A 27333-nucleotide genomic window follows, 5' to 3' on the forward strand; every position below is an offset into this window, starting at 1 on the left:
TTTCCAAATACTTACCAATAACAAAATAAAAAACATGTAAGCAACAAAACTAATTACGTTACCAGACATTCAAGGCGAAATAACCAATTCCCTTTCGTAGCTTTGATTTTTCTACACTTTACAAGTGTATACAAGAAAAAAAAAACTTCGTTCCAACGAATTCATATTAATGTCGGGACTTTTTGGAATTATGAATTACTTTATATAAATTTTAAAAAGGTGTGTATATAATATTATTTAGCTTATAAAATTCTAATTAAAAAAATTGAATAGTTGAAGCATGTGGCCATTTTGTGTAATCGTGTAAGCAGATTGTAAGGAAATATGAACAAAAACAATAAATAAATATAATAAGTTATTTATTATAATTCAAAAATAAATACCGCCATAAAAACTATGGATTGTAATACTTTAAATTATAAAATATAAAGTAAGATACGTCTATACAGATATTGTGTGAATCGCGGGCGGGTGGTGTTGCCAGGGCGAGGTGCTGGAGTGTGCTTATTCCTTGAGGATGAGCTCGACGAAGGCGGTGTCGAGGTCGTCTCCGATGTCCTTGTACTTCTCCTTCTCAGCCACAAGCTCGTCTGAATACACGTGCGTATTAGATTCATACCCACAGATTATTTATCTGTTTACCTATCTGTATGTCCCTAACGGTATTTTTATAACGTGTACTTACTGGCAACACTGGTTAATTCTCGAAACATTTCATGCAGATGATATGTTTTATAAATGAAATGCGTATATTTATGTACACACATGTAATATATACTTGTAGTTTTGGTTTTTTAAAGTTGCCAGAGTACATCGTTACAATATTAATTTCTCATATATCGTGGATAATCCCCGCACTCTATAAGTCAAGTTTTTAAGCGAATTAGTGGCAACATAATGCGAGAGAGCGTGTGGTAGAAGTAAATAAAGTTTGCTTACATGTCGCGTTCCTTTTCACTTCGAAGCCATGCGTCGCTCTCAACTAAATCAAAGCTTTCGCTCAAAACGTCGAAAGGCACTTCACAACGCATTCATGCAAATTGTAAGGAAGCCTTCTTTCTGAATGTCGTGAAAGTGGGAAAGCGAGTTAATAGGGAATGTTGTATAGATATTTCAATGCAACATGTTTAAGAATTAGTCTAAGTGTTTTCAGGGCAGGAATTTAGAATGTTTCGTTCTTTAAATGCGTCTTCGACTTCCGTGCTGAGTTCGTTCAGATTGTCTGTTAAAATCAGCGCGGTCGGTCGTCTAAAACGCAATATATTCGGCTCGCTGGCAAGGTCGTAGTCCAAAAGGAAGTCTGCCTAGCGAAACACCATTCCATCAGCTATGTTTCCATTGTTTATTTTCAAAGTAACATTTACAAGACCATAATGTTTTAAATAAGGACGCTTAAAATTGGGCAATATAAAACGTTTTAGTGAGCCGTAAGTTTAGGACTCTGTAGTTGCAACGGGGACAGATTCAGCTGGAGGTGGAGGTCTGCGAGCCTCTTCTTCCTGCCGTTCTCTTTCTCTCCTCGCTTCTTCTTCTTGTTTCTCTTTCTCTCTCCTTGCCGCTTCCTCCATTTTCTCTTTCTCCCTCTTAGCGGCCTCCTGTTGCTGGGCGCGGTTCTTTACCGCATTTTCCAGCTGCTTCGGTGTTGGCTGTACTCCGGGGATCAGTTCCACGACTGCATCATCAATGTTATCTCCGATGTCGTTGTACTTTTCAATCTCGTTGATCAGGTCATCTAAAGCAGGCATTGGCAGTGAGCTTTGTCCCCAGTTAATGTCTTAGGATTTTTGGAGTAGCATGCTTTCCTCTTCATGCCTCGGGGTATGCTTCTGACCAGTCTTTGTTCTGGGATAACATGCATTATCACTGGGTACCTGCTATTCTAGTACAATTATGTAATAAAAATTGTTATTTTACATTTTTGATCACACGAACATTACCGTGTCTTCTTGACTTCGGTATTATTTTTCATGCCCTTGCTTTAAATTTAAGGTCATTGTTATTAACAAAAATTCTGACCTCGATTCATCCACAATTGATTGACAAAATTTATAGATTGTTTAATAAAGGACAAGTGATAGGGACATGAGGTATAGCTGATAGAATCGACACATTAGTTAACTCCACACAACATCAAGGTAACACGCGGATTAGTAAAAAAAGACAAACAAAAAATAATAATATTATATATTTATAAACACTTGTGTTAGAATATTTTTAAAATCATTAAATTAATTTTTTTCACGAACTTATCTAGGTGTATAACATCTTAAGACGGATTCATCTCGATTGATCGATTTTTTTTTTCGTTTCATATTAAATGTGTAAGATATAGCACACGGATTTGTCCGTTCTATAGAATTCTATGCAGTCACATTTAGGGATGTGGGACTTATGAAAATATCGATATTTATTTCCGATGTTAATTTTGTGATTTTTTTGAAGTTGATTTATTTTAATAAAAGTTATATTTTTATATTTAAAACATACTTTTTATGTATGCTAAATTATAATTGGAAATTACGTTATGGATTTATATATACGCTATTTGTTTAATGTTGCCATAATCGAATATTTTTTATTCGATATCAGGTGAAATTTTGTAACATCGGAATAAATATCGATTCTTATTTTGTCATAGTTACAACCCTAGTCTCAGGACTTTAGGGAGAATTATTGCCAGCGCTAAAAAAACTGTGCTTTCTCAGCACTTTTACGTGATGTACTAGATTATTTTACCTAGCGTTTAAATTAAATAAATAAAAAAAAGAAACTCAAATTATGACACAAGTAAAGAATCATACTCGGAAACAGAATATCAAAGTAGTTCGTAGCATATCTTACAAATATAGAAAATACGCGTTACCGACACTCAATTAAATAAAAATATCTAATCTCTTACATAATAAAAGTAAATAAAAGAATTCATAAAGTAAATAGCAAACAGTGCGTTCCTATTAGTGATAATTAATCTTTTAAATGTCAAAAAATTTAAATTGGGGATACGATATAAATTGATATACAAATACTGAGCCACAGTTTTCCTAACATATAATAATAATATAAATAAGTAAAGATAAAATAAATCGCATATTGGTCCACATAATGGAATGTTGTGGAAAAGCGAATTGCCTTCAACCGTCGTTATGTTTTAAATTCATCAAAATACAGATAAAATAAGCAACATGACTTTCTAAATGCTATATAGATATTATCTGCGTTCGAAACAAAAAAAAAATTGCACTTGGCAGTGTAGTCGTAGCGATCACTCCTTGATAATAAAAAAAAAGCGGCTGGCAATTACTCTAAACCTAGAAACATCTAGTCGCTCGCTCGAATCACCACCCATTTATAGATAAAAAAAATAAAGACATGAAATATTATATTAGAATAGACTTCAAGGTTCTTAAGATGTAAAAAGATGGCGATTTATAGGCAAAACTGCCTTTTAAGTTCTAGCAAATCTGTATGGGCAGCGGTCACTTCGCTATTTTAGCGATTTCAGTGTCCGTTGTCACCTTGTACTATAAAAAAAAGATGGAGGGTAAAGTAAGCAAGTAAGGGGGTCGGTGATTCGAGCGGGGGTTGTGGCGGGGAGGTGGGGGGGTCGGTGTTCACATGTTCTGGATGTCGTGGAGCGTGGCCTCCATCTCCTCTTGCAGGAGTTTGCTCTTTTCGCGCTCGGCCACCAGGTCGTCTGCAAGGTCAGACGCGGCCACGGTCAGTCCCACACACAAAACATTCCGTACAAACAACGAGGCTAGGCATAGACAACACAAATTAATCTACACAGTCTACATTTAGAGCTTAATTTTTCAATTGCATCTTATTGAAAAAAATGTCGGTTGCCATATACCTATACCTCGCTATTTGCAATAAAGGCACAGGCAAAAATTAAAACATCGAAAAAAATAAAACCATGCAGACAAAAACGAAAATAACGTCAAATAATCCGAGCAATCTAAATAAATGTCATGCTTTTATGAAAACGCACATAACTGATTCATTATCAATAAAAAAAACTAAAAATTGAAGTAATTGCAACACTCGTAATATCAAATTTTAATTTTAACAACGCTATAATATTGTATTCAGTTATATGCATTAATAAACAACAACTAAAAACTGTTATAAAAAAATAAGACTTAAGCGAGAATTTATAGCGCAATGAGACATGAAGCTCTAACTATATAAAAAGACCGATAGCTTAGGTCTTTGAGCATCAGATGAGTTTGCGCTTACAAAAAGCTATTGTTATTTCAAATCCTCGCAACTTGACTTGAGAGACAACTTAGCTATTCCCGTACCGGATAATAATGCGAACAATCTGCTGAACCTTGGAAACTAGCATCAGAAATAATTATTATTCATACGTATTTAATTTCCAGCTAATTGCAAATTTAAAGTGAAATCAAATATTATTCATACATTCAATGGGCTAGATGACGTCAAATATTTCGTCATAAAATTATAATTAACTAGGTTTTTAAATATCTTTAAGAGGAAAATGGCATTACCTTCAAGCCTGTCGACCTCCTTTTGGAGTTTCTGAACGGAGCGCTCGGCAAATTCGGCGCGCGCTTCAGCCTGGAATTTATTTAAAAAAAATATTAAAACAAATGCACGAGGTAAAACAGCCTATTCTTTGACGACAGATAAAATAACTATGGACTATGATTCGTAATTTAAAAAACATGAAAAAAATAGTTCAACGATAAAGAATAGACTGTTTTTACATATTCGAGTAGCATGCAAGTCATTTAGTTTTTAATTCTATTTTTCAATGGTTAAATTGAGTTGAAAAAAATATATTTTTACTTTGTAATTTTTTTTCTTTTTTTTTAAATATTAAATTCAATTAGTTTAACTTCAAGAATAAAAAAATAGAGATGGCTATTGTAACAATTTAAAAAATACAAAAAAAAAGTTAATACAAAAAAGCAAAAGCGACACAAGAACCCCATGCAATTTACCTTTGCCGAAAGCAGCTATATACTGTGTAGGTCGAATCACTATAGAAATTAAATAAACAATATATACCTTATACCCACTTTAAAATATGTTACAAACCGTGACATAATTGAGTGTTGCCATGTACAATAGAATATTCGGAACTTTAGTTGCCATGTGATTGAATTAAAGTGTGAAAACATTTAAAATGTGTACTATTTATATGCAGTAAACGTGCCTGTGCGTTATTCAAAAGTTATCTTAGTGACTTGAATATAATAGATTAAAATATATTTATGAACATATTTAATTTTGTAAAACGCGAATACCATAATTTTTAACTAATTTCTCAACAGTATAAAGTTTTCAGACGGTTTTTTTGTCTTCATCTAGTACACATTAACAAATTGATCGTGAACCGAAAACAAGATGGCGACCAAAGTCCGTGGCGTGGTGCGGCCGAGCGTAACTTACTTGCGTGAATTTCTGCGAGAGGCTGAGAATCTTATCCTCGACGTGCTCCCGCGACGCCATCGCCTGATCACACACACTCGTTACAGCCACCATTGGCCACCGACATGCTACCCGTATTGATATTGTACGCTCATAAACATATGACCTTGATATAAACCTTCCCATAAAGACCAATAACAAAGAAAAGCTTTAACTTTACACTACTACAATATGAAGCAAAATTTAGAATCAAACATCACATTATTCAAAGCGTACAATCACAATACAGCTATACATAGTAAATAAATAATAGGTATATAAAGAAATTAATACACAAGAGGAACATAGAAAAAAAAAGATATTTAAATACATATATTTTGAAGCACCAACCGCTGAGGCGCACTACATAATCCTACCACCAACGTACCCTTTACTAACTAGACAAAGATGAAAGCGAAAAGACCAACAGTTTACGTATAGCGAAGGCACTGGGGCCTACAACGCAATGGCAACAAGAGCATCGACCAAAACCTCTATCTACCCTCTCTTTATAACACTTTACCTCTTTCAGCTGTGCACTGAGGATTTTAACTTGACCTTCGTACGTTTCTTCTCTTTGCGTCGCCTGTGATTATTATTTTTACAAATTTAAAACAACGATAACAAAAAAAAAACTCCATGCTGTATCGCACAATGTTGCATTATTTTGCATTGGCAACACTGATAGATACCATAAAGTTAGGGTAAAAACTAAAACAACAACTGTTAATATAGGAAACACAACATCTATTAATGCAAAAAGAAAGGAGGAGTATCGGAATGGAGTAAAAAGAAAACTGCCTGCACTACGTGTTATGCCGGTTTTACTATATTTTAGTAAATCGGGCATAGACTACGCTAGTGATGTGCGGGTGTATGCAGTTAGGCAAGCATAGTAACACTCGCTAATAAACCGATATCGCTCGCTTTCACACCTCCTTTAGGCGGGTGGTGAGGGTTTTGATTTGGTTTTTGTACTCCTCCTCACGTTGGTTGGCCTGCGTGGAACGTAACATTATTAACTCTAACCATAGAGAACATTTCATCAGTAACATTTGCTGTATATATAATCAACCATAAACTCCATACCACTGATTGTCAAACTTATTTCTTTCACCGCCCCCTTTGAAAATCAATTATATTTCAGAGCCCCTAATTTTTATTCAGCCCTAAAACTTAAAAACCACAATTTCATTACTTTAATTAATTTCAATGCCCCCATTTTTGGGCCCCTTATCGCCCCCTCCTAGGTTTCAAACGACCCCAAGGGGGCGTTATCGCCCACTTTGGGAAACACTTTGAATTCATTCAAGATGGTTGGTGCATCATTCAGAAGGGAATTTCTTATACGTCTAAAATACACATTTTTTAAAGACCGGTTGTAGAAAAAGTTACTTTATAATCGGGTTAGACATATTATAAACTGACATCAAATTGGAAACTGAACGAGACAGTTACAATGGGAAGAAAAAATAGCTTTTGCTCAATATAGCACTAAATATAACGCAGATATAAAAAAAACACTACGTACAAAATAATCTGTGGATTTTAGTCATAGGTACAACTTCAACTTTTCTTTAAAGATAGTTTACAAATAATTTCTAATAAAAAAGGCCTTTTTTCCAGCTGCTTTCCAGCTTCAAAGGTATTTTATTGATGCCGGCATAAATCAATAAGCAATATTTTTTTATTTATAATCGCGAATATTACATTGAAAGATGACAGCGAACTCTTGGCACTGCCGCAACCTTTTTAGAGCTTTCAGTTTTTCTCCTCATTGTAAAGTTTCTAAAATGTCTAATCCGACTACAAAGTGATAAAATTACCAACCGATCGTAAAATATATTCAAATTAATAAAATAGAGTATGCATACCTTCTCCTCGGAGACTTCCAGGGATTTCAGGTTGTTACCAACAACACGGAGTTCTTCCTCAAGTTCCACAATTTTGCTAGAAAACAAAACAAAACAAAACAATCAACTTCTACTGAAACATTATTATTTCATTAAAAATTTATTTTCTTTAAAAGTTTTCTGTTTTACTTATTCACTTTATTATTACATCGTTTCAAAATAATTTACAAAAAAGTAAAAATTAAGATTTCAAAATTCAAAACAGTGATTATAATGTTTTTTTATTTTTTTTTTTATTTAAAAGTTAACATTTTATCAATAAACTAAAAGTATGTAGTATTAAATTTATAAAAGCGTGCAAATTAATAAAAACATTATATGGCTGTACTACTTTCATAATGTATTTTTTTAATTTCAAAGTTTGAAGAATTAAGAACGTAGTATTGCCATGACTTTTACATGCATGAATTACTAAATTATTTGTTAATTTTTTAGACGCAAATTTTAAAACAATTTTATGTTTACATACACTTAAATTTGTTTTAAAATTTCAAATGCAAATTGTTAAATTATTTTTATTAGAATATAGGAAATAACAGCTGAATAACTTGCTTAATAAAATACATTTTTAATAATAGAAAATCACAATATATACTTAATTTAAAAATATCATAACATTGGGATAGAACTCTTCCCTTAGCGACAAAATCAAGTCTATCTCATAGATCTATAGTTGCTATTATAACTTTATTTCGAACAGCCTGTATATCTGTATGAAAAACGAATATACCACATTTGGCACATCCTGTATGTGTTTTGAGAAGTTGATCAGCCGTTACAACCCTGGTGTACTCACCAGTCGCTCTGCTCAGCGCGCTCCTCTGCCCTCTCGAGATCCTGCTCCATGAGGACCAGCTTACGCGCCACCTACCGCCGCCGAGCGTTAGTACACGCCCACACGCACACGCACACACACACAACACACACTACCGCGACCGCCACTCGCCACTGCCCGCAGCGTGACAACATTGTGCTCTGTGCCGCCGGACTAAGGTTCAATATCAATCGGCATCGGTATGCTATCGTGCTTAGGATGGATTAGGAACGTGATAGGTACCATAAAAAGTATGAGGTCTTAAACTACAGGCAGTACTAATAAAGGTGTATCTAAGGTTGTGCAAAGGATTTCTGCTGGTGGAAGGTAAAACAAAGGATCACACAAAGCGGGTAGTCGCGAGTGGCGTTCGAACTCGATTGTAAGTATATAATAAACGAGGGTTGTCCCAAAACATTTAGCTCTAAAAAAAATTTAGTATCAGTATTTTAAAATATTATCTAAGTGCTATCTAGTGCGTCAACATTATCGTTATGTGATGTGTGCGCTTGCATATGTGCGGCACGCATACGGCCAGTAATTCTGGTGTAATGCGGTGCATATCTGAAAACGAAAATTGCCCTATACCACACATATCTCTGAGACCTAACCTAGCCACGTCCGATATTAACACACATTGAGGACAGAAGTTAAGTCGACACATTGAAATGATAGTAACATAAGAAATATCCATGAGATGGGGCAACCCTTGTTTTTACGTCGACGGGACAAAGAGGCTTACGGGCAACGGACACCGTATGCAACCTTGTCCCGCTTCGATTTATAATTATGCAAGTTAAAAGAATATTATCAACAGGCACAAGGCAATAAAGTAGTAATGCAAAAATATTTTAAACAAAATAAAACATTAAACTTTCTCGTTCGCTGCATCCATCTCGTAGACAACCTAGAATTTACATGCAAACAAAGAATAACCAAAAACGGAGATACCAATTTAGGTAAAACGGGTTAAGTGCGAATGTTAACAATATAAAATGAACAACCATGCAGTGGCAGAAATATTTGCACAACAAAGCCTCCAAGATCTACAACGTTACAATATCACATTCATTGAAATCCTTCAAATAGAATAAAAATATTTTTAAACATTGAGCTGGAATAAGAATCGTAGGAATTCAACAGAGCCAGTATTTTAAAACATTATGAAAAGGTTTAATAAATCTCAATCAAAATACATTATTCTAAATGAGATAATGAATGTGCGTGAGTCGTTGCGATCCATCGGGAAAGGCAAGGAAACCTACGATTCACCGGCCTCGGCGCGCTCCTCCGCACGCTCCAGGTCCGCCTCGACCATGGCCAGCTTACGAGCCACCTGGACATATACACAATGTCAGAAATACGACACAATAATCGCACAGATATACCGATACTTGTGCAACGCCCTTCATATATGGCTGTAAGGCTTATGTAATGCGCAGGGCACTCGTTCTACCTTATAAGGCGAAGAAACTCAAGATCGGGCGCGATACCATTCCTTCTTCGGCAGTTGACTTTTACAAGCGCCTTCACCGCGCAGGGTCATACGTCAGGGGAATTGGGACACTGCGATGCCATCTGGCAACCGCACATGTTGGCGAGGTTTTTTAAATTTACCTCTTCACCTCGAATACGAATAAGGATTGATGTTATCGTGTACCGTATATCGCGAACAGCGATAACTTATCACTTATTTAAAGAATTATGAATTATACAATCGTCACAAATGACACAGCATGCTGGGTATGAAGGCTATAGGTATAATTATGCATCATATGATTCGAGATATGGTTAACATGTTTATTAGTTGAACTTTTCATACATAAAACAAAAACGGTTATTAATTGGGACTAAACACTGATGAGAATTAATTTAATAAGGATTTAAACACAAGAAATGTGTGTGAACTTGTATAAGAACAAAGTTCAAAATATATTTGGAGCAAGCAAACACAGAATTATCTCAGGATAATATTTATACTGTCCACAGATAATGGTAAAAATTATGTTTCCAATCAAAAGATTGTTTACATAGTAATTGGGTAGTTATAAAGCGACAGTAGGGAAAGCAAACCAAACGACATCTCAACTCAAAGACCTCATCGTATTTCTTGTCTGCTTCCTCAGCGAGGAACCTGGCCTCCTTCAGCTGGTTCTCCAGGGCATCCATACGCTCCTCATCGGCCAACGACCTGTTCTCCAGAACCTTGCGGGCACTGAACGCCATAACACAAACCTTGAGTACATCGTGTCAAATTATATACGTCTAGAAACTATTAAAATCAAGGGTAACCCAAAAGTCGGAACACATGCAACAACACTGCAAGGTACAATTAAAGCGAACAAACAATTCGACGAATTCGGCTGCAAGAAAACATATTGAACCCAGCATTAAGTGTAACCCTACTTTCTGCCAAAACACAGGTATCCAAATACATCACCGTCGCTATCATTGAATTAAAAAAAAAAACGAGATAAAAATGTGTTTTGGTACAAGTTTTACGGCAGTGGACTTAAAGCAGAGTCCTTATTAGCTTAATATTATATTCTTTAATGCTTCAGTGTCTTATGGAATATTATTCACTGAAACATTAACGAAAAGAGACATTAACTTTATGATGATAGAAATTATTGTGGTATTAACGTGTCATTATAATATGATTATTACACAATAAATTGTTTTACGTTAATCAAACAGTATTTACTTTTAAAAAAACTATTAAAAACCTTTTAACTAAAATAAAATTGTTGCTTATTACGTAGATACCGGTTAAAATGTATTGAATCAACTGACCTTATTGTTATTGGAGCTAGTAATTGTAACTTAAAACAACGTATAAATGCGAATGTTAAGGTGGTTGGTTTAATGTATGGATGTTTGAAGGTATCTCCTAAACGGCTCAACGAATCTCGATGAAATTTGGCATAGATATAGAGCATAGTCTGGAGGAACACATAGGTTACTAAGTTTTTTTTTAATCCGCGCGGACGGAGTCGAAACCGACAGCTAGTATAGTATAAAATCTAATTTTGATACTTTTAACATTTCCATAGAAAATTGGCGTGAATTTGCTGTTGCCCAACATTTTTAAGTCTTCAACTACGCTCGCATTACAAATTAAGAACGTATCGGCTTACTTGCATCGATTTCTCGCATTATCGCCTTCTGTGCTCCTTTTAAATGTCACTTTCAAACTTTCGTATTTTTTTAAGAAAAAAATTGACATGTCAAGGAGATTTACGTAATGTCAGCAGAATGGTACATAATATAATGACACGTCAACCAATTTAATTAAATGTTCAAGCTTTCACCTCTTCGTATTTCTTGTCCGATTCCTCGGCGATGAGTTTCGCTTGGGACAGCTGCGCTTCCAAGATGGCGACGCGATCGTCTTCCATGTTGGTTCTGTTCTCCAACGCCTTGCGTATTCTGGTTAGTGCGGGGCCAAACACATGCATGTTATAACATCGATAGACAAGTATGATCTAGTGCAGTGACTCCCAAACATGTCCAAGTAGACCATGTACCCCGTGGGGTCCAGAAGAGACGGCGAGGGTACAAGATTCCAGAAAATAAAGTTTAAAAAGTGGGTCTTAATAGCAGTAATTTGTTTAAGGGGTCCACGAGAAAAAGTTTGGGAACCAATGTTCCAGTGAGATTATTTAAATTCAATGAAATGAAAGAAAGAAACACATTGAAAAGTATTTTTTCATTTGAAATTCAATTAGATCCGCTAAATTTTTATTTATATAAATTTAATAATTTTTAAAGATATCACAGCAAAAGATAAAAACACAAAACACACATGCACAATGATAAGGAAATTTTAAAACATTTTGAATTTTTAGTAGCAACATTATACCAAATGTCAAAATCAGTATTGTTCCAAATTATACATGTAAATAGCAACACACACACTGATTATAAACTGGTTGAAAACCACTTTAAATTCATTACGTAAAATTACGATTTCAACACATATTGTAGCAAGTATTATATACAAGGTTTAACTACTTTATCGAATTAAATTTACTAAATAAAAACAAGATATTATGCTAATAAATGTCAAGACAGGCACCAAATACCTTAACGATATCGAAATACAAAAATCTACACATCCCTTTCGCTCATTCTTTAACGAGAAAGACTAAAAATCTTTATAAATAATAAAAAAATAACATACGAGTATATATTTGTTATTTTTTTATGTTGAGCGTCTACATGACTATTTTTTTCGTATTTATCTTGTTTTTTCCGTAAACATTTCTGTGTGGCTAATTAGTAATTGGTCTTTAATTACATTATCCCTAGAGGTATCAAGATAAAATGGTTGTGGCTCACCGTTCGGACTCATCTGCAGCCTGGCTGGCCTCAGCCAACTTAGCTGTTGCGGTCGCAAGACGCTCTTCTGACCTTTCAAGGTCTTCTTCCAAGAGTTGGATACGACGGTTGAGTGCAGCCACTTCGGATTCGGCCTGTGGAAGAAAATATTTCATAATCACATGAGCTTTACAATCGTTTTTTTACAATAGTGTGAAATTAAGATACAACTTTGTTAAAAGTAACTCTTGACCTCTTTCATCGTAGCATTATCGGACGCTTTTCACCTATCCTTATCTCATCTACGTACCTATTCTAACCTACTTTTAGACTTTTACAGATTCGTTGAAAATAACATAGAGATTGCCAGACTTTACACCGCAAATTCTTTAATGAACATTTTTACAAAAATAAAATTCTTATTGCCTTATCACACGAACATCCCTAGTCAATAGTATATACACGCACAGATAAAAAAGTCAACTTAATTGCTTCTGTTCTTGGACATCATGTATATGTAAGTACATTGGAACCGCATTGTTAAATGTCGACACATTATACGTGCCGTGAATTAGGAGGCGATCGGAATATTTTCGCTAGTGTAGTGCCGCGGGCGAACTTTATTTATATTCTGTGGCCCGCACATGTCTATATGACGTCACGCGTCCTTGTTGCGAGGATGTTCTCAAACGAGTCCCAGTTTCTCTATTTATCCTGTGTCGTCATGAGCACTGTAGAGCGTAGTTGCTAATATTAGTAACTGGCATCAAGCATTTATAGAATACTTATGATATTGGGTTAATATAAACTACTAGCTGTTGCCCGCGACTCCGTCCACGTGGAATTAAAAAAAAACTTAGTAGCCTATGTTTTCTTCCAGACTATGTTCTAAACCATTGCCAAATTTCATCAAGATCCTTTGAGCTGTCCCGGAGATATCAAACAAACATATATCTATACATCCAAACATTCGCATTTATAATATTAGTATGATTTATGGTTCATTTAATTCTATATGTGACTATTGGTTGTCTAATGTTATTGGTTATACACAAGACCACTACTATATAAACCTACTAAAATAGGTAAAAGATTGTCTTGAGCCCTGGCAATACTAGTACCTAAAATATTTGTCTAAAGCAAAAATACAAGCAAATTGATAGACCTCCTTTAACATGTTGGTCATGTATACAAATTCAAGGAATTCAGTTTAATATGTTTATTGGAGAAAGTATCCATTTATATGATAATCGTATATTAGTTTCCACTGTATGTTGTATGTTAATGTGGAAAAATAACATTATCCCTAAGATATTTTAATTAACCTGATAAATTAATTCAATACTTTAAAATTTCAACAGAAATTATACAATTTTTTTATTATATTCCAAAATTTCAATTAATATTCCATATAACATATAATAACTTGTACTGTTATTTATCTTTTACTATTATTTAACTTTCAGAAAATAAAAACTTTATGTGGTTAATTTAAGAGGATGATTTTCAGATATGACAGCTGATAGAGATGTATGGAGTAGTACATACAGTGCCAATCCACCATCGGGATAAGGTCTTGAGGATGAGTTTTAGAGAATCATCAATCAAAAATATCAGTTACTTGTTTTTAAACATTTACTTATATCAACCTACTGTTTATTTATCTGGGTGGTAAACATAGAAGCAAGAGAGATGTGTCCGGACCATGCTAAATGGAGGTCAGTGGTCTCTGCCTACCCCTCTGTGTTATGGGCGTGAGTTATGTCGTTACCTACTGTTTATCAGTTATTTTCAATACAAAAATTTATTTCACATATTTAATAAATTAGTACACTTCAATTTTCTTTAGTATTGACTTTACATGGCGTTGCAATACAAAATGATTAGTTTTTTAATTTTGCTACTGATCAATTCTGTCAAATTTTAATTTTTCGTGTCAAATACATTTAACACTATCTTATCTTTAATTTGATATGAAATCATTTTATTTAAGATTGTTAAATATTAAGTCATAATTTCATACTGAAAACAACAAATTTAGGTAGAAACTTTTATAGAAAAAAATATTAAATGGTTTAGTGCATTTAGTGCTACAAATTTAGAATTACGTCATAGTGTGATAGCAAGGAGTTCGGACACGCCTTCCTGGCGCCGGCGCGGTCCTAGGACAAGGAAGGTTTTTTGGTCTGCACGGACTCATATCATGGCTAACCACGATAACACGCGCCTCTTCACACCCAAAACCTGTTACGTAGATTAAATGTTGCGCAAATACGTTCTCGTATTTTTAATCCGACTAACCTAAATTTAAGATTAGGTAAAAAAAAATAAGATCAGAAACAGTAATCTTGCTAGATATTAATAGTCTATGGTGAGAATGAGTTAACCACGAAAAATAATAACACGCTTTTTCACTCTAACACGTTTAGAACATCTATACTAGAAAGAGAGGTGAATATGCGTACGTCGAAGGCACACCTAAGTATGGCCGGACATTACTCACTATATTATAGGTAGATAGCAACATGCCAAGAACTACTGATATCCCCCAAATTCCAACTAAATGTGAATTTAACACATAAGAACATAAATAATCTCACAGAACACAACACAAACTAAAGACACGTTTTCTTACTTCTTCTCTTCGCATTATTTCCACTTGTAATCTCTTGTGGTACTCCTCGCACTCGTCCTTATATTTTTCCATTTCCTCTTTTGTTTGTCTCATCTTCTTTTTTAAAACGTCCAGAATGGTACCTTGCTGCATGTTTGTGGTCATTTTTATTCACTTGTGTATTTAATTCAGTGCCTAAAAGTTAAAACTAAAGACACCTTCGCCCTACTTGCGAAAATGCCAACTGATTGCCCCGTTCGTTACAGCTCCGTATCGCGGAGATAGCTGAACACGAATGAACACTGCCGGCAAATAAAATGGCCGCCGTCAACCTAGACGATGCAACTTTATCACCACTTCCACTAATGACGCTCACTTTACAGCGATAGCTTTTCAAGATAATTGTAAAGACTCATTTACGAAAATATAAATTAGTAATACGATTTAATTCATTAGACAACGTGACCGCATTGACAACAGAATATATTCGAATGGTAAACGTCACTACGGCAGCGGCAGCACTAGCACTACGTTTACGTCACACAAGCCATCCATAATCATACTAGCTCCACCTGTTAACGGTTGAAGTAAGCTACATCCTGTAGGGTCACCTCAAAAGAGATGATTTGAAAGCAATGCATAAAATATTATGGGATTGGCACCACGGTTCAATGATCTTGCACCCATTGAAATTGTAAGGCCGGATACCAAAAACTGGTTAGTACAATAGGGACAACTTCTAAAACCATTATTATTGCGAAGCCCTTTTTTATGTATCTTGTATTTGAACCGATTATGTAATGAAACCTGAATTAACTGATTACATAATTTAGTGGATATTGCACAACAATTATTATTATTATATTATGACTTGATTATTTTTTATTTTCGAAAATATTTGCAGTACTTCACAACTTGAAATAAATATTAACGCCATCTACCGACGCTTTGAGTAACAAATGAAAAAATGTGACCAGTCATTACGACCGAGTAATATTGGAGGAACACCGAACGAACAGTAAATTAATGCACCAACAGTACAGGCAATCGAAATTCGTATGACGTAATTTAGAAAGTATGCGCCTGTTTTAATTCCGTTAAATGAACACATAGACAGTGCAAAAAATTGAGGTAATGGAATGTCCAAATAAATTTCCATTTGTTATCTAAGCTAGGCAAACAATCGATGTACCGTTTCAATTTAAGAAACATTAACACATACATAACTGCAGCCACGCAGCGATGTACAGGATACGTTAATTATTTATATCACCTTGGGATAACATTCAGTATCTAAGCAACAGTCTTGTTTTAGAGCTTATCATTACCAATATTGAAATGGGTATTAAATTGTTATCTCAAAAAACTTATTACAGTTAAATTCCACAACGACATTAGTATTGACATGTACTGTTGTCTCTATTTCCTCAAAGAGAATGAGAGGGAGGCAAACATAAATGTTGGCAATAGGCTTCAACAGTGAAAACCCACGGTTTATGAAACCTTCCAAATCATTTTTTTTTTATAAAATCGGATAAACAAAATACCATGTTTTTTTTTAAAAGTTTACCATTCATTTTCTTAATATTATGCGAAAGCTTAGATGTATAGATTTTTGTTAGAAGGTATCTCCGGAACGGATCAATGGATCTTGATGTAATTTGATAAAGATTTAGGACATAGTCTGGAGGAACAGGCTACTTACTTACTACTTATTATTATTATAAAGATTATAAAAAGATTATTAGAGAAATGTTTCCACTTAGTTTTATTCGCGGAATTAATTATTTTGTTTAGTTCTGCGTGAACGGAGATGCGAGCGACAGCTAATAAACAAATATTTTGACAACATTTACTACTTTACATTTACACATTATTAACTTGCTAATATCTTAAAAAGTTGCAGATGTATTGTGTATTTTTAATACAAAACAAGCTAAACAGTGATTTTTGTTAAAATATGAAGGTGGGAAATATTTATTGGATAATTCTAAAGTTGAACTGCTATGAATGGATAGACATTGATTATTTATATAATCAACTTATAGTAATTTATAAACACTTAATAACATGTAGTTATCTCATATTTCTTAGGTCTTCATCAGTTGTAGGATTTCAGTTTAAATACTCAGGTTTATTGAAATAGTCATTCTTAAGCATACATACATAGAAACATTGTTAAGTTCTAACTTAATTTTATTATTCCATTTCAAGTAGAATTGTTTCATGATACATTTTTTTTTACAACTAAAACCATAACATCAAAGGGATGGGCAATATTTTTTTTATAGTTGGTTGCTAACAAGCCAACGCCTGATTTAGCTATAATATAGTTATTGGTTATTGCAGTCCAATGACATCTACAAATTAAACAATAGCATGTGTTGCCTAATTTTAATACCAGTTATAACTGTTTAACCACTATTCTGTGATTTAAAAATAAATTATTTGATATTTGGTGTGGATATACAGCTTCGGTTACATTAAACGCTAAGTTTTAATGAATGTCTTTATCACATAGGAATCACTCCATGCTGTAATTGAATATGTACTAGTCTCAAAATTAGTTTTCTATAAAGATTAACCTATCATAATTGAGTATAATATATTAGTAATGAACTAAAGATTATAAGTTATTTTGTTAATTGCAATGATATTTATTTTATTTAATTTATGAACATGTTATTTGTTTCATTACATTAATTTACTTAGATGTTAAAGTTTAATTTATTTATTTAAGAAAAAATATTTGATGATCTTATGAATTGTTTACTTGACGCAATAGATATTCTGTGAAAACTGCTGACCTAAATAACTTGCTCTGATGCCATTCGGATCAGTGATGCTGATGTTATCAACTAAGATATTTGTTAGGCAAACACTCAAGATATCTCTTGACTGTATGATATTTGTCATTAGAACACAACCTTTTAAGAATACATGAATAAAAATAGGATTAAGCTTGTAATTGTATTGGTTTTTTAAATAAAAAAAATTAAAATGGTTTTAGTTGAGTTTAAAGTGTTTCCGATCGTCGCGACATCTAGCGCCACAGGGACCAATCATGCGCGTAAACAAGTCAAACGAAATGTCAGTGGCTCAGCTGATCGGCACGCGCGTAACATGCCTCGCATCTAGAGAATACTTTTCACGATTAAAAATAGTTATGAGCACATTTGGCCGACTCTCACTCACTCACACTAGTACAAAGCTTAAATATTGAGGTACGTTACCCTTTTCAATGCCGTATTCTTTATATTCTGCAACTCATTTTTAATTATCGAGAATTTCATCATTGTATCTGAAGAAAATATGGAACTCCCGAAAGCGAGACCAGGATAATCGGCGCATCTCCTTCTGCGACGGTTTTCTCTAGCCGCCAAGACTTCTGTACATTCACTAGTACACCTAAGTTTTGCAAGTTCCGCGGTTTCTGGATCATCGTCCGAAATATCGGAGGCAATTACAGTCATTTCGGCTCCGTCACCCGCGGACCTTTCTTCCTTAAACGAAAATTCATCATCCGAGCTTCCATTCGATTCTGCACCAATAATTCTAACATCAAACTCAATCTCATCATCAATATTCGAGTCCTCGATTGTATTTCGATTCGAAAGTGCGTCGTCACTATTCGTCCTTGTCAGTTCTTGAGATTCACTAACACTATTGACACAAGGCACAACATCGTCTATTTGAGTGTCTAAGGTCACTTGTTTGGACGGAGTCGTATTTGTGGAGGCCCCGGGGGCGGGTACGCGGTCGCCCCTCAGCCGCGGGTGGTGTTGGTGCCCCCTGCGCCGCACGGGGGTGCGCCCGTGGGCGTGGGGCGCGGACGCGGACATCACTGCACACCGCACGATCCGTCCGGCCGCGCAGCGCCGGCGGCCATGTTGACTGACTATCGTTCTCGTTCGTAAACAATAACGTGGCGCTGCAGTCGCTAGTTGTCCGCCATGTTGGATTAAGTCACTGACGGCGACTGTTTTATCGACAAAGCAGCATTTAAGTTGCTGATAAAACGCGGGATTATTTAAATGATGTTTAACTTTTACAGGCGCAAAACTGTTTGTAATTGCGTTTTAAAATTTTAATATACCGTCGTAAAATATTAATATAAATTCAGATATTAAAAAGAAATGAATTAATAAAACTGTCACAAGAGTATTTAATCGCTGTAAATTATTTGTAATGTTATTAATTAAACAAAACGCGTCTAACGTTACTCGTTTGTCGATGAGGTGAGCAGCATTCTAATTTTATCGAAACACTGGGCAACGGTCCCATATTAGGCGGGGATCGCCGAAAATAACCGCGGCGCGCACACGAGGTGGACGCGGCACCCCCTGGAGCGCACGATTCCAGATGTTAGGAAAATTTACAGGAAGTTTTATTACATTTAACCTTATCTGTTATGATTATAGGAATAGTGTAAAGTATTAAAAGTATAATTGTTGTTTTTATAAGATTTGAAAATTGTAGCCTCATGTCCTGTAATTTTTATAAGAATAAATTTAAAATCTAGGTAGTAAAAAAGTTGCTTACGTTCTGTAGGGCCTTCTCTTTCTCTTCAAGCTTGGCGTTGACCTGCATAAGACCTTCCTGTGTCTGGTCGAGATCGTTTTCAATGGTCTGGATCTTTTTCTGGAGCTGTCTGGCCTCCTCTTCAGCCTACATTACAACAAAAAAATTATTTTAAAATTAAAATATACTTTAAACTTTGTCAAGATAAAACACAAATACCTAGTGGTCATATAGTCCTCAAAAGAACATCTAGTTTGGAATCATCATATTTACTATTACACTAATATTTAATTGGTTGTTGTTTTTAAACGTGAGTTATCATTATTATAAAGCAAGCATTCATTCAATATTATCATCATTTAAATGAGGTCAATAAATTCCTAATAATTTATAAGGTCTATTTAGATCCAAAAAACCTACGTATATATTATGCTACAATCCTAGCTAGGACTATTCATGAACATTATTGCTGCGTCTGTAGCTGGGACAAAAAGTCATTGAAGGTCTGGGATATAAACACGGAACGCAAATGGAATGCAAAATAAATTTCTAGACCATAGCAAGACCGCGCAATCAAACTTGTTCCTCAACATTTTAACATCTACAGCTATACATTACATCTTAGAAATGTTATAAATACGAATGTTTGGGTGTATGAATGGATGGATGTTTGTTTGAAGATATCTCCGGAAAGGCTCAACAGATCTTGATGAAATTTGGTATAGATGGAGAACTAATAAAGTTTTTTTTTTCAATTCCACGCGGACGGAGTAGCGGCCGACAGCTAGTATTGTTATAAAAGACAGCCGCCGCCGAAGCATAAGGTAAAAACATGGCAGGAATTTGTTCGACCTTATAACGCTTCAAGTGTATCAAAATGAAATAGTCTTTAACTTAAACTGAACCAAAATATGTTATATAGTCGTTTAAACAACAATTGTTGTGTACTTTATCGATAAACAACTTTATCGTTATCCATATATTATCTTGGTTTCGTCCCATTTCCTGATTATTTTTTTTTAATTGTTTATAAAATTTTTATTGATTCGCATATTTTGTTATATATCATACTAGCTGTTACCAGCGACTCCTTCGGCAAGGAATTAAAAAAAAGTATAAGTAGCCTATGTGTTCTTTGAAACTATGTTCTACATCCATGCCAAATTTTATCGAAATCCGTTTAGCCGTTCTGGAGATACTTTCAAATAAACATCCATCCATCCATCTAAACATTCGCATTTATAATAACAGTATGATTTATCTGTATAATTTAAAACATTGACGTAAAATGCAATTTCGTGCCCACAGCCTAAAACTCTTTTAAAACAATTCTTTGACAAATTGAAGAATACATTATCCTTTAACATATTAAGTGTTACGACAGGAATTTTTCAAAGAAAATTAACTGCGAATTGAAAAAAATATAATCCTACTAATATTATACATGCGAATGTTAAGATGGATGGATGTTTGTTAGAAGGTATCTCCAGGATGGCGAATTTGGCATAGATATAGAACGGTTTTAAATAATACATAAGCTACTAATCGCTACTACAGATCATATTAAAAAATCGATAGTCCAATTGCTATCTTTATCATTAATTTTGTATTGATAGCGTCGTACAAATATCATATCATAGTATTCAATCTTCGTATTAAATTATGTTAAGTACTTAAAAATTTTATAGTGAGTATTATTTTTAAATTTCCGAAAAGTACAAAGTCATCTTTCCAAAAGTAATTTGCCGAGTCTAGCGTTGCCAGGCGTCCGGATAAAGCCGGACATAGGTACGCTTTTTGATTGCGTGTCCGGCCAAAATAAACGGTTTTCCGGCTTTTGTTGGGCTTTTTAAATTCCCAAACGAGAGTGTACCTAATTAATACTGAGACAAAATCCTAAATAATATAGGGTGTCCGACCTTTCTACCCAAATGTCCGGCCAAACTGGCTTTTCTGGCCGGCTAGTAGGTTTGGCGACCTGGCAACCCTAGCCGAGTCTCTAAACTTTCGTAGGCAATTTGTAAACAAGCGGCATTTACGATTGTTCGATGCCGTACAAATGGAAGCTTACTTCATCACTATGAATTAAAATAATGAGATTCAATGTTCATGGCTACAAAGGTTGAGGTAGACCGAAGTTATTATGGATGGATTGTGTAAAAGAGAATGTACGGCAGAAGAGAGTGAATTCAGATGTATTGTGGTAAGCCTACGTAGAGACGTAATACATAAGACAAGATTATGAGGTATAAGTGCATAGTGCGTACCTTCTCAGCACGAAGGTTGGCGTCCTTGGCCTCCTGTTCGCACATCGCTGCGCGGTCCAGGGCATTGTCCTTCTCCAGCTTCATCGCCTGCATCTTCTTCTTGATCGCGTCCATGGTGGCGGATTTGTTTTATCACTTTCCTAGACGTAACACTGCAAATAATAAACCGGCTTTTAATAACTGTCACACGACTCTGCGTTAATTGTTCCCTAAGAGAAATCTTTTAAGTGCAGTTAGAGCCTTTTTAACTAAACTCGTGAATCAATCCCAATGGTATTTTTTATCGCACCAGTTGGAATTGTACCTTAATTTCTCGTAGTGGATAAAGGTCTTAATTCCACTCACAAATTGGTTACTAAACGACATCGTAGATTTAGTACAAGAAATACACACTAAAGTGTAGACAGATGTCATTTTAATACAGCTGATAAATTCCTAGTAATAAAATTGAAGAAATGTTTATCAGGTTTATTATTTATCTATGCGGAATGTATAAACATTTGTAATTAGTTTACTAACTATATTAAATATCTTTTATATGAATACTTAGACGTATTTATTTTGTATGATCCCTTTCATACATTCTTTGAATTATTATAAAAATAATAGAAGATTACATCGCATTCAATCGAATCATTAATTAGTTCCTACTTATGTTTTATCTCCATAAAACTAAACTAACCTTTAGTAAAAGCCTTGTATTGTAACACATTTTTATCCACAATCATAAAAAAATTGTTGTAATTTCTAATAAGATTGATAAAAAAATTGTTTACTTAACCTCCAAAATCTTAGAAAACTAGCATTAATATTCTAAATAATTATGTAAAATCCTAGAAAAAGTACATCAAACTTGTATACAGTGTACAATCTGTAGAAATATAAATACAACATCTAGCTATTTGCGTCGAGAGTGCATTGATCTTACAGCCACTAGATGACTTAGGGTACCAGGCAACACAGAGAATTACGTCTGCTTTTTACAAACATTCTTCAAGAACTAAGGCAAAAAAAAGGTTGGGCTAACAAACTAAAACTTAATAAGTATAACATCACTTTAGTTGCACACTTTTAATTGTTGTTTATGAAAATCAAAATATTCAAAGATTTACATACACATGTTTTTATTTATTATAGTGAGTTACCGTGGGTTTCTGAGACCAAAAATCCTGTTTAAAACTTTTTGATATCTGTTTTGTCAAAAATAAAGACAAGGATGACGATATGTTTTATACAGAGATTATGGTCTCAGAAACCCACGGCTAGTCCTGTAGTCTATCGTTTATAAAGCTTCGGAACACGACATGCTTCTAAACTGAGGATTCAAATATAAGTATTTTAAATTAGATCTCAATTCAAACCTTTCTACTTCCTAATAATCACTATTGTCGATTCAACGATCTAATTTTAACGGAGAAGAAAGCCTATCGTTAATTTGGTAAGAATCTTTTAAAAATGGAACACTAATTCGAATACTTATTACTTTTACTAACTACTAGCCATAAAATCAACCAGTGACTGGTTTTATGTCTACAAATTAGACCTGAAATTCATTGTATAAAATAAATTTCCCGTGAACTTTTTGCATTGTTCAAAAGTTTATGTCCAAGAATAAAAGGATGCTTAATGCGGAACGTTTTTTTGAAATAAGATGGCGATGTTATTGACCTTCCTTCATTGAGAAATTACGACCTAAAATACTACCTGCAAGCCAATACGCTTGTGGTGTTGCGGAACAACCAGTATATGTTTACATACGAATAATAATGTGTGCACTCAAGCAAATAAACTTATTTACACGCATAAATTACACCTTGATTATCATACGATAATAATTTTTTTACTGGCATTCCATAAGTTAACATTGTGAGGAAAATAAAACAAAAATCATGTTCGCGCCGAAACAAAGATGCGCCGCCATCTTTGTGTTTTTGTCAAAATTAAAATGAAACATCTAATTGTATAATCTTAAATTAATGCGTTATACATTCAGTTCTTAATAAATTGACGTGAACTATATATTTAAGTTATTAGCAATTTGAATTATTGAATCGTAGTTAATAAATTACTCATGCCTTAAGGAGGTTGTATTGGGTTGTGATTCAAAAGAAAAGCATGTTACCGTGAGTCATGTTTCGCAAAAATGTACAAAAAGCATACAAAAGGTGATGACCGTGCGTCGGTCAGACATTCTTATGAAACTAAGTACTAACTATATATAACCTTTGTCAATGGCGTAAATATAATTTAGTAATTTTTAAATAATTTGAAAAAAATATTGTTATTAAATGTCTGTAATTGATGAACAAATTATTGACGGAGTTTACACTATCGTGACACTCTTTTATAAATATGGTAAAGAAAAATTTGTCAAACATATCTAAATAATATTACACAGAGTTTATATTTAAATTGAGCTGACATAAAATTAGAAACAGTTCTTTTAAAAAAACAGAAAACAGAGAAAAAAAGTAAACGCAACCTCTCCTTTTGTCAGTTGTATGAATGAAGAAAAGGGGTGGAGGTACAAAAGGGCAAACGAAAGCTGGGGACGGGAAAAGGAGCTCTCTTTTCATTCCAGAGGCGAAACACATAAGTATAACATAGGTAGATACTATATTCTGTCAGGTCGTAGTCTATGAGATCCGCAATATGCATTAACTGTTCAATAACATATACTATGTAATAAGATTTCTACAATCTTTGTCAGTCTATAAAGAATTTTATTATCTCGACTTGCATCTTAGTAATGTTCGCATAATCTTTTATCTTGGCAACAACAAAGGTTGTATATAGTAGTAGAGGTACTAATGACTAACGTATTTGCAATGCCTGCTCGTTATATGCAAATTTACATTTGTGCATGGTTCTTCTTCCAAGTATAAAAGATTCCTAGTAGAATTCATTATATCACTTCATAGTTGTATTTGATAGAGCGATCGCATCAAATTACATTTTACGTCTTTAAATAATGCATTTGTTTCATCGCATGAGTATTACGTAGAAAATAAAACAAAGTCAAAGGGTTTTTTCTGAATGCGACAAATGACAGCTAAAAATATTCAATGGATTTCCACCAATAAACAAAATTATTCTTAATGTAGCTTTAAACTTTATTAAGCAGGCTTTTAAGTAAATTGAATTGTTACGAAAATGTATTAACGACAAATTGACAAGTCCAGGTATGAAGCTAGCTACAATTTCGCAAACTAAGATCAAGGCAACCAAAACCAACGCAAATTACCAGTCAGAAGCAAACATCTTACTAATATTATAATTGCGAATGTGTATAGATGGGTGGATGATTGTTACTAGGGATCTCCAGAACAGCAAAACATATCTTGCTGTTCTGTTCATAAGGCATAGATGTAGAACACAGTCTCAAAGAACACATAGGCTACTAATTAAGTTTTTTTAATCCCGCACGGGCGAAGTAGCGGGCTACAGCTAGATTAAAATAATCGATGAAAAGATTACACGAATAGATAAATGTTCAAAAAAATACTATTAATAGTAAATTGTACTAGCACGATGAAATAATCCGTCGTTTAAGTTATGATTAGAGATGGCATTGGTGAAAATCTTTGAAAACTAAATTAGGGCCTTCTAGATAATAAAACTCGAGCTAGTTCACATTGATGGGGAGTCATTAGAGACAGATGATCGGATAGGAATCTAGACATTAATGATTTAACAAGGAATATATTGAAGTAATTATGAAAATGAAAAATATGTTAGTAACATTTAAATATTTTTGTATACATATAAGTATTATTTATTCTCAAGGACGAGTTTTTTTGGTACAAATAAACATGTAAAATTAATTATTTTACTATTCTTAACATATTTTAATACGATAAGTATTAAATGATTGTTATAAGTCAAACAATTAGACAATATTTCCTGAACAGTATGAGAAATATTTGGAACATCTATTTTGAATTTAAGTTTAAAATTCCATGTTTGAAAGCCGCGGCAGATGTACGCATGCCGCCCCCGCTTCCCGCGCTCACTCGCCATTGGCTAACGCCTGGCGAGCTGCCAAAATCGCGGGAAAACTGGACGCTAGGCATCGCCCATTGGCCGGTATAACTGTAACCGAGCACCGCGATATTCAAAAATAGAATAGCCGAGATTACAAAATATGATCTGTTCCCGATACTATGGAGGTCGGTTGGATATTTAAACAGTAAAAATAAAACTTAGCATTAGGTTTATTTTAATGTTACAGCACTTTGAATCGACAGAAATAATAAAGCAATTAAAACATTAAAAAAAAATCCTTTATGCCTTAAGTCATATCGCAATGTGTATGTAAAATTTTTGCAAAATAAATTTTATTAAACTCACTAAAAATACTGGCTACTAGTAACTTTTAACTTACCTGACAAATAAAATAAGAAAAAAGGACGAATAGAAAAAGATCAATGCACCTCGATTTAAAAAAAAATAAACACAACTGTTTTCACTGGCACTAGGGCTGGGGCACTGTTAGAGGGTCGTACTTACATGTCGAGTCGACGCGAGCTGTGGTGCGACTGGCGAAGCGCGCGGCCAGGCCCGCGGTGTCGCCTTACCGCCGCGAAAGGAGATGGCGGCGCCCCGCGCGGAACTCGGCCGGCCCATGATCCAAGGCAGGCTTCGAAAAATATGCTTTTTTTTTCAAAAAAATCAGCCAGCGATATCAATGTAACCTCAACCTCCTTTACTTATCGTTTTGCCGCCATTTTTTATATGTTAAAGTAATAATTTAACACACCATAGTGATTCTGATACACAAAATACAGTTTTCACACATATGAAATGCTCCATTTTTATTTTACTTGATACGAGTGTACATTTTCATAACAAGGATTTAAAGAATACGTATGAAATGTTTTGACATCATCATTGTAGAATCAACAGAAGACAGGCGTGGCGTGGAAGCAATTACGCGTTTCCTCTTATGAGTGTGGTGCTGGAGGCCTAAATTTAGTCCTCTTTCCCTTCCCACCCTTATCTTATAAGGAAAAGATGGGGTGAGTAAATGGATTTGACGGAGGAGGGAATGCATATGACCTGGAAATAGGTATTATCTTTCTATGCGTCTTCTCCTCCGTCGATTAGAGATAAGCATCGTATCTAAAATACGGATGTCTATGGGCAGGTATTCGGCGAATTCAGGTGACCGCACGCTCTTTTGCCACCTTATGATAAAAAAGTATATCTGTCGTAGTATAAATCGATAATGATCATCGAACGATTAATTTATCGTTCGTTAAATATCAAGGACAATACATCGCATATCAGTTAACAGCTCTGAAAATAGTATCTTAAGCATAGATTTTTAACCTATAGATACCTAAATCGGGGAACAAAAGTGTGACGAAAAAGACCTTTTGCATCGGTAAATTCCCACTGTCAAAATCGACTGATCGACTTATATTCATTCTACAATTGTCTTAA

The 27333-nt window shown here is 34.4% G+C and overlaps 1 protein-coding gene across 17 annotated transcripts; it reads right to left on the reverse strand.

Annotated features, from left to right (window-relative positions):
* Positions 1-342: 342 nt before the first annotated feature.
* LOC106710034 (tropomyosin-2) lies at positions 343-26495 on the reverse strand. Of its 17 annotated transcripts, none has more exons than XM_014501992.2 (10): positions 26398-26495; positions 21889-22040; positions 19643-19768; positions 12508-12641; positions 10264-10381; positions 9432-9502; positions 7314-7389; positions 6375-6437; positions 4515-4584; positions 343-590 (listed from the first exon to the last, which is right to left on the reverse strand). In XM_014501992.2, the coding sequence occupies exons 2-10, from the start codon at positions 22000-22002 to the stop codon at positions 505-507; spliced, it is 858 nt and encodes a 285-aa protein (XP_014357478.1). In that variant the 5' UTR covers positions 22003-22040; positions 26398-26495; the 3' UTR covers positions 343-504. The 17 variants fall into 17 exon arrangements, with proteins under 17 accessions (XP_014357478.1, XP_014357479.1, XP_014357473.2 ...); XM_014501993.2 differs by lacking the exons at positions 9432-9502; positions 10264-10381 and adding exons at positions 8149-8219; positions 11478-11595; XM_014501987.2 differs by having other exon boundaries at positions 565-1732.
* Positions 26496-27333: the final 838 nt, after the last annotated feature.

The sequence above is a fragment of the Papilio machaon genome, chromosome 20 (assembly GCF_912999745.1).
Source record: "Papilio machaon chromosome 20, ilPapMach1.1, whole genome shotgun sequence".
Taxonomy (NCBI): domain Eukaryota; kingdom Metazoa; phylum Arthropoda; class Insecta; order Lepidoptera; family Papilionidae; genus Papilio; species Papilio machaon.